Source organism: Chelmon rostratus, chromosome 4 (genome assembly GCF_017976325.1).
Source record: "Chelmon rostratus isolate fCheRos1 chromosome 4, fCheRos1.pri, whole genome shotgun sequence".
In the NCBI taxonomy this organism is placed as follows: Eukaryota; Metazoa; Chordata; class Actinopteri; order Chaetodontiformes; family Chaetodontidae; genus Chelmon; species Chelmon rostratus.
The window spans coordinates 28,342,890-28,351,725 of NC_055661.1; the positions used below are offsets into that span (position 1 = coordinate 28,342,890).

General features: G+C 42.7%; 1 protein-coding gene across 1 annotated transcript; it reads right to left on the reverse strand.

Moving 5' to 3' along the window:
- Positions 1-613: 613 nt before the first annotated feature.
- On the reverse strand, positions 614-3,294 carry glulb (glutamate-ammonia ligase (glutamine synthase) b). The gene is made up of 7 exons (XM_041934623.1): positions 3,136-3,294; positions 2,561-2,743; positions 2,278-2,439; positions 2,047-2,193; positions 1,826-1,953; positions 1,519-1,718; positions 614-1,413 (listed from the first exon to the last, which is right to left on the reverse strand). Exons 2-7 carry the CDS (start codon positions 2,724-2,726, stop codon positions 1,095-1,097), a joined length of 1,122 nt encoding a protein of 373 aa, XP_041790557.1. The 5' UTR covers positions 2,727-2,743; positions 3,136-3,294; the 3' UTR covers positions 614-1,094.
- Between the last annotated feature and the right edge of the window lie 5,542 nt (positions 3,295-8,836).

Consider the following 8,836-nt stretch of genomic DNA (forward strand, 5'->3'; position numbering starts at 1 on the left):
AGCCTGGTATTGAGTTGCTGATTAAAGATATTGTGTATGTATCCGTGACATATTCTTACTCTAATTGCTAAATGATATTAGTTCCATTAACTTGTAGCCAATCTAATGTGGTGAGTAATACATTACTATGTACAACTGCTCCAAATGAACTCAGGTCTTCACAGCGGAAGGAAGGTTTTGGTCTGCTGGGCCATAGGTTATCAAGGCTTGTGTCAAAACATACATACCAGAAAGACCGTTACACACTATTTATATACTGACGTGTGCCACAGCAGAGCAGCCGAGCGGTCCGCGAAGGCAGCACGTTCACATGGATGTCGTCACTGCCTCCAGAGTGAATGATAAATCTGTCGAAACCCTTGTAAACATTTGACGTCTTGTTGATCTTTTAGGTGAGGCAGCCACTTGGGCTGGTTAGCCGTTCGAATGGGCAGGAGGATGTGACTGATCCCGTCTTAATAAACCACCATTTGTTATACATCATGTTTCCCTTAACGCCGGTCACGTTTCAGAGATTCAAATCAGCTGATAGTCTTGCTGTGGTTTGTGTCAGAATATAACTTGAGGCTGAACAGGATAAACGCAGGATTCAACTGGAGTCAAGAGTCACATGTAAAAATGTTAGCTGTTTATTAAAGTGGGTTTTTTTTTTACACGTGACAATTACAAGTGAAAAAACAGACATGCATTATTAAAAAAAAATATACAAAAGTAGTCTAACATGACCTTATTTATCCACAACGTGATAAAGCCACGATTGTGAGGCCAAGACTGATACGAACATTCAAATGCCTTTGGGATCCTTTGGGTCAGTTACAAGAGATACAGTTCATCATTAGTACAAGTTAAACACATTAAACGACGTAATTCTGTGGAAATTATCAGCTACCGTGACACCACGACTCAATGTGCTGGCAAAATGGCAGTGTTCAAGCCCGAGGTAAAAACTCGCTCCGTACAACTGAATGCAGGATTACCTCAATTATCATTTAATTCGTCAAGTAAAACATTCACAATGTAACGATGAATCATTTACATCTCGAAGCAGACCAGGCTAAATACAGTACTGGTGACGACACTTGGTCTCAGACTGATCACTTGCTGTATTCTGTGGGCCCCTCTCCCTCCTCTTTGAGTAAACATGTGCGCACCAGAGCCTCTGTGACAACGTACGGGTCGCAGTTGGCGGACGGACGGCGGTCCTCGAAGTAGCCCTTCTTCTCCTGCCCCACCGAGCGAGGGATGCGGATGCTGGCGCCGCGATTGGCAACGCCGGCCGAGAACTCGTCGATGTTTGAGGTCTCGTGATGGCCGGTGAGGCGTCTGGCGTTGTCGAGCCCGCCTTTGGGATCGTAGGCCCGGATGTGATACATGTGTCGCTTTGACAGTCTTTCGATCGCCTCCTCGATGATCCTGTGGAGAAAACAGGCAATTAGCGACACGCTCAGACTGAACACTGAAAATCGTAGACACAGCTAGAGATTATTCATGACACAGAAGCTGAAAACTCATTCTCACTTCAGTCCATCGTCCTCTCGCATCTCCTTTGTGCTGAAGTTGGTGTGGCAGCCGGCGCCGTTCCAGTTCCCTGGGATTGGTTTGGGGTCAAAGGACGCGATCACACCGAAATCCTCACACACTCTGTGAAGGATGAAGCGAGCAACCCACAGGTGGTCCCCCATGTTAATACCTTCACAAGGCCCCACCTGGAACTCCCACTGAAACACAACACACAGCATTATTAACATTATTAACTGATTATTGACTGGTAGAATACAGTTTGACTGGTAAAAATGTAATGAAAGTGATGACAGCAGGACCATACCTGAGCTGGCATGACTTCAGCATTGGTGCCACAGATCTGAACCCCGGCGTACAGACAGGCTCTGTAGTGCGCCTCCACGATGTCTCGTCCATACGCTTTATCTGCTCCAACGCCACAGTAATAAGGCCCTATCAGGTGGAGAGGAACCAAATATTAACACCCTGCTGCCCTTTAGGATCGCTCACATATTATATTTCAATAAACAGTGGCCCGATTATCACCTTGGGGTCCTGGGAAGCCGTTGGAGGGCCAACCGAAGGGATGCCCGTCCACAGCCAGGAGCGTGTATTCCTGCTCCATGCCGAACCACGGGTGGTTGTTCTCCACCATGCTCATGACCTGTGTACAGGTGTGGCGCAGGTTGGTCTCTGTAGGAACAACGGCAGGGATTAGCTGAAATACAAGACAGCTTCAGCTGCGCTGACTCTCGGGTTTTCTTCTCGTCGGCTTACCTGCTGGCTTGCGGTTGTACTTGAGCACCTCACAGAGCACCAGCTTGTTGGGGTCTTTCCTGAACGGGTCCCTGAACATGGCCACAGGGATCAGGAACATGTCGCTGTTGGAGCCCTCTGACTGGTAGGTGCTGGAGCCGTCAAAGTTCCACTCAGGAAGATCTGATGCAGAAAAACAACTGAAATCTGCAATCTGATTCAAAGTCTAAAACCTGTTTTCACCCACGCTTTACTGCACACGGCTGTGGACGGTTCTGTTGATCTCACAGAAACCAGATCTTACCCTCAATCGTCTTTGGTTCACAATCCAAAGTTCTGGTCTTGCAGCGCAATCCCTCTCCAGACCCATCGATCCAGAGGTACATGGCTTGGACCTTGTCCCCCTGAGGGAGATCCATGTACTGCTGTTTAACAGCTTTGTTCAGTTTTGAACTTGCTGAGGTGGCCATTTTCTTGACCCTGAACCCTGCGGAGTGAAGATGAGCAGAGGATGAGCTTCACACGGTGGACGGTGTCTGCATGCACACAAGCAGAGAGGACGTCCTGAAAGACCACATGAGGCTGACACAAAATAAGCTTCATCTGGATGTGCAAGACACCAACAGCACCATCACCTCTACTGCAACCTGTCTGATCAGCTGTTGCTCTGTGCTCACGTGCTTAGTAAACATAGGCTCATATGAGACAGCAGAAGGCGAAATGAACATTAACACGTGTTTGTATCACTCAGCATTAATGTTAGAATAAAGTCAACATCTAAACAACAAGTAAGAGGAAGAAAAGTTGCAGTGTCGTCTTGTAGTAAATGAAAACAGCATGAGGTCTGTGGACACGCGGACAGGTGAGGACCTCTCTTACCTGATGTTAAGTGAAGGAAAATATCAAGAGATTAAAAGAGTGTCCAGACGTGTTGTCGGTGTGCGGGTTTCTATTGTTTTTCATTCCTGCTTCCCCCACTGCGTCCAGCTCGGATTTATAGCAGAGCCGAGCATCTCCGCCGCCTCTGATTGGCCGAACGGGAACGTGATCACTCCGTGATGAGGAGATGCGGGAGTCAGTCAGTCACGTGAATAACAAAGACAGAAACGCTGCAAAGGAGCTTTTCACTCTCGCCCACATTTCACCGATGTAACGTGAAGCCCGAGACAAACAAAGAGCGTCAAACAGGATTTCAAACGCGACACAAAGAGAGAAAGAAAGACGCTTTGAATAAACAAGTGAGGCGCCCTCTAGTGGCGCTAGGCGGAACCAATCGTTCCCATGCAGAAATATTCACTTAAAAACAATGTCCAACATTCAAATATCAATGAATCATGTATTTTACCCATATATGCTTTGATATACTGATGCATAATGTTGTGTTACAGCCGCACACACACCATGCGATGCTACACTCAGTGGTGGAGAATAACTAAATACAGTTACTCAAGTACTGCACTTTTGAGGCACTTGTACTGTTTAATCAATATCCCTGCATGTTTAGCTAAAAGCCTCTTGGATTAGCTGGAAAATGCATCACCACAAAGCTGAAAACAGACATGCTACAAACACATTGATCTTGCAGAATATGATGCATTGATGAACTAGCCAACAGTACATAAAGGAGTACAAATGAGCTCAACCTCACGTTTACAAGCAGTTATTTGCTGTAATTCCTGAATGTGTTTCGCTCTTGCTGTGTTTATGATGTTTTTATCTCAGTTACCAGACTTGAACAGGTAGCTCTTTATCATTTAAAAATAAAATTAGTGGGTTAGGGTTCAGTGAGTAGACAAAAGACTCCTCTAAAACAAGTTTGTCCACATAGAGCTGATAAACAACAGAAACTCTGTAAGCTGATAGGAAGATTTTATGTCAACGAACACAAAGATTGAGTCTTGCATGGCAACAGTGAGAGATTCTGATGACGTTTAAGTTATGTTTTCACTTGTTTGCAAGTCAAGGACTAATCTATCCGTCAAGAATGGCTAAGCAGGGCAGGTCCGAGCGAAGGACACAAGTCAAAGAAAGGCCAGCAGCTGAATCCTGATTATGAAATCCAACCACTAACGAATGCTGAATGTTACAGTTATGTTGACTTTGGTGCCAACATTCAACAGGTCTGAAAGTTAAAGTCTGAGGTTTTTGAAATGGAAAAACATAAAAGATTTTAAAGAGGGCAGAATAAACCATATGCATTTAGATTTATGGTTTTTAGAGAAAAATATTTCAATATCACTGGTGCTAAAAAATTCACTATTATACGTCACATATTAAAGAAATTTGGCATTCAGTTTCTTGTAAAACTCAAAGCCTCCCTTTGGTTCCATTCTAGGCCTTCACTTCTCTCAGTATGTTAACATTAGCTCCAAAATAACCAACCAGTACATTTATGAAAAGAAAACATGCATTTGAGCACACGTGCACTGCAGGTATGGAAAGAAACACCTGTACAAAATAAATACACACAGAGATGCCCAACAAATACATACCTTCAAATTAAAAGCACTGCTGTGAGATAAAAGAGTTACTTCCCTTCGTGAGGGAACAATGTTATATCTTTAAAGGGGATTGCTGAAGCTCAAATTAGCAGAAGAAATTACCAAATTCTAACACCATGACACTGTGCTAAATTGGATAAGCTCTCATGCAGAGAGACAGATGTATGCTGGGAGAGGAGGACTGAGCCCCCTGGTTGTGACATGGAGCTCTAAAGAAGCCAAGACACCTACTGTACATGGAAAAACGCCAAGAAGCTGAGCGTGAAAAGCAGCTTGACTTTTTATAGCTAATGCTGTGTGCAGCCAAAAAGAAAGGACAGGCGACAAGACTGATTTTATAAACAATACAAGAGAGGAAACAAACTATTTTCTTCTGCGTAACGTGGAAATGACGTTAAATTGAGTGATTTCAGGGGCTGAGACTCCCCACACCTGCATCAAAATGCTGTTTGGTCACGGATATTTTATCATTTTCACAGCCAGAACACCTGGGGTGACGGCCGACTGACACCTTGTTGTGTGTATCCTTTGCTGTGTGTTGATTGGAGGCCTCGGTGCAGCTGCTGACTCTTTGGAGTCCTGCAGTCATGGAAAGCAACATCTCTCTGCAGACTACAACCTCCACTCAGCTCTGACCAATGGTATTTCATAACTAAAACTTCTGTGTCACATTATAATGATCAAAAACTGGAAGACTTTTAATGTCTTTACACCTGAAAATCACTGGACATGCTTGATGCAACATTAGCGACAAAGGATCTGTGTTCAGACAGCGACATCTAGTGGCTGAGAGTCAGAAGAGCAGAAATTTACTCCTGGTGTTGTTAGTTTAAAATATGTGAGCTTGCAATCACATCATCTTGCAATTAAAGCCGTTTATAAACTTTATATACAATCTGCCGGTTATATCACTGTAACTTGTCATCCAGGTGTCTGTTGAGCAGCTGCTGAGGACCTTTGCGTGCGTTCAGAGTCCATGAAAACTTGTTATTGAGCTCCTCAGTGCAATCAGGCATGGAGCTCCTCAGCAGTCACACTTTGAAGGGGTTTCAGGACAGAACATGGTCAGATTTTTCCTTTTAAGACGTCAGAATGAAGAATTATCCCACAGATGTTTTTTGCAAACAGTGCTCTGTAGTCAGTGTTCATTTTCAGATTCTCCTGCTAAGACTTATTTGCTGTTGGATGTGTGCTACATACAGCACATATGCTTCCTGTGAATAGCTGTACAGACTATGTGACTGGGCTGCCATGAGACCTAGAGTACATAAAGGCCTCTGAGATGACACCTCGAGGACACACGTGGAATAAAATAATTCAGCTGGTATCTGCACTTCTGTTCTGTTTTTTGCACATTAGTTTGAGTTAAAGAGATTTCACTTTGCTTCCACTGAGGCTGTTGAGCAAGAAACTGTGCATGAATTCTCTGCTTGCTCTCATGAAGGCAATAATATAATCAATGCATAGCTGAGTTTGAATGTTTGTACACGGTTAAATTGAACTTTGCTAAGCAACCTGAACCATTTCTGCAACAACACTGCAAAACCAGTTTCTCTCCTGCGGTAAACCTTCAGGATGCGATCCCCTCAAGCGTCAGTATTCACTGAAATGCACATAATGTTTGTTTAAGTTTCAAAACTGCACCAATAAATCAGCATTGAGGTCTTTAATTCTATAAAGCAAAAGATGAATAATCAAATCAAATTGCAGAGCAGATTTGAATTAACATTCAGTGACATAATGTTTTATCAGAGGAGACAGACTGTTCTTCACAGCCATCAGATCAGTCCCTCCTGCATTCATTTTCCACAGGGAACAAAAATATGATCAGAATAATAAAGTGTAAAATGTGCATATAAAGGTGTAAAACTTTCGAACAATTCATTTCACATTTTCAAAAGTTCAAAATATTCAAATGGTCACATCAGCAAAATGATCCTTATTTACTCTGTCAAGTCAGTAAGTCTCTGCTACAGCAAAGCAAAACATCTCATCACAGAATCTGGTCCCGTGCTCTGCAGATATTTTTGACACTTTTAAAAAGGTTCTGGTGACGAATAAACCAACAGAAAGTGTCTCAGTAACGTGTCGTTCCACTGCAGGCACCCAGAATAGCTGCAGAGCTCCTCAGAGTGTGCCTGAATTCATTTACTCCAGTTTTTCCATTAATTTGTCTGCACATCTGAGTTCAGCAGCAGCTGGTGAGTACTGTACTCACAGCGTTTGATGTACGTGGTCATCAACAGAGAAGCACTGCAGAGAAACTGGCTCCATGTCAGACTGTTAAGCAGCTGATTAAAGTCAGGGTTTAGTGGCGTCTCGCAATGATGTTCCAGGTTGCAGCCACCTGAACACCCCTCGCCTCAACCTCCCCTACAGTGGACGCTAGAAACTCAAAAAATGTGAAAGGCCTTTAATGAAGCCAGTGTTTGGTTTGTCCCTTCTAGGCCACTGTAGAAACATGGTGGTACAACATGGCAGACTATGTGGAAGAGGACCTGCTCATTCTAAGGTAACTTAAACACATATATTGTTATTTATAGGTGTTTTTACACCAAAGAAAACAGATTAATGAATATTACACTCCATTTCTGTCAAGATAGCCTTCACACTGTTTGGAGATTTAAAAATCAGTTTTAAGTAATAATTTGCTTCAAATGGTTTTTTTCCTGCAAAATGTTCAGTTGCTTAGTTGAAGAATCTTAAAATCAGGCTACATCTCCTTCTCCCTCATTGAAGACTCTGTTTCAAAAGTTTAACTGCTTCAGTCAAATTAATCAGGATTGATTCCAAACTAGTTGTGATGTCACAGATCCTGCAGGTACAAGTACAACCACGAGTGAAACAGATTCTTAACGGACAGAAAAACGTCCCTCCTTCAGCAGGTGAACATGAAAACAGCTTTCTACTGTTTCTGTGCAGTCAAACATCCAACAGAGTTATGTAAAACTCATTTTCAGTTGACTTTAAGGTCTACTTATTGATGATTAGCCTGCTTGATATGATCTCAGTCACCATGAGGCAGAATAAGATCTCTGTCTGTTGTATTGTAGTAAAGAGATGAAGAGGAGGCAGGACTGCTGTTTCTTCTTAATCTCTCTTTAAAGGCTCTTTTTTTAGAGTTGCTTTCTCTTGAAGTGGCCCTTCTTCTGTCTTTACTTCACTCAGTTTCACTCATTCCTGCTTTGCTGTTCATTATAACTGCATCACTTTTATTCATTATTTATCAGAAAATTTCTCTTTTTATCTTGGTGCTATATAAATACGTTTATTTGTCTTTGTCTTCATGTGCTTCTTCTTATTGTTGTCATTCACTCCCACCACAGGGTGGCGTAGTTACTCCACCTCTCATCCATACAGTATTGTTGCTCCTCTGTCAGACTGATGAGAGGCAGAAACATCAGGTACACCAGTCTCCTCTTTTATTATGTAGAATAAATCTTATGTTGGGAAGAAATGGGCATTTAAATCCAAAGTGAAAAACTTGTTTTCTTCGCAGTTTTCATTCCCAGCCTGCAGAAACCTTTTGGTGCTGCAGTGCATCCTCTGACTTCATGATCATAGCGATGATACATAAGTTTGTCATTTGCAGGAAAATTCAGAAACGTCATGTATTTAGTTTGCTTTGCAACATTTCTACAAATACAGAGCAACAAATGCTGCACCATGAGAGAAACGCTCTTTCCTTCTGTGATGTCTTACAGTAACTCATGTTGGAGGACGGATATATTGGCTTGGTAATTTGCTCTCTGTCTCTCTCTTTTGGCTCGGAATACTAAATATTTGGGGGGGGATTTAAAAACCATTAAGTGGGCCACATAAAAGAGAGGCAGGCGCAGTGATGGTCATTTCACCCCTCAAACAGAAATGGTAATTGGCTAATTTCTGTTCTAACGTGTGCCATAAAAGCCCTGCCAGCCCTTTTAATTACGCCTCCATGAAAAGACTTGCTTTGCACAATAAAAAATGGTGTCAATTAGTATGCAGAACAATGTTTAACATATCAGAAAATTAATCTACACAGCACTTTGAATTAAAAGTTTCTTCCTGGAATAACTAGGGCAGGCCAGCTGAGAATG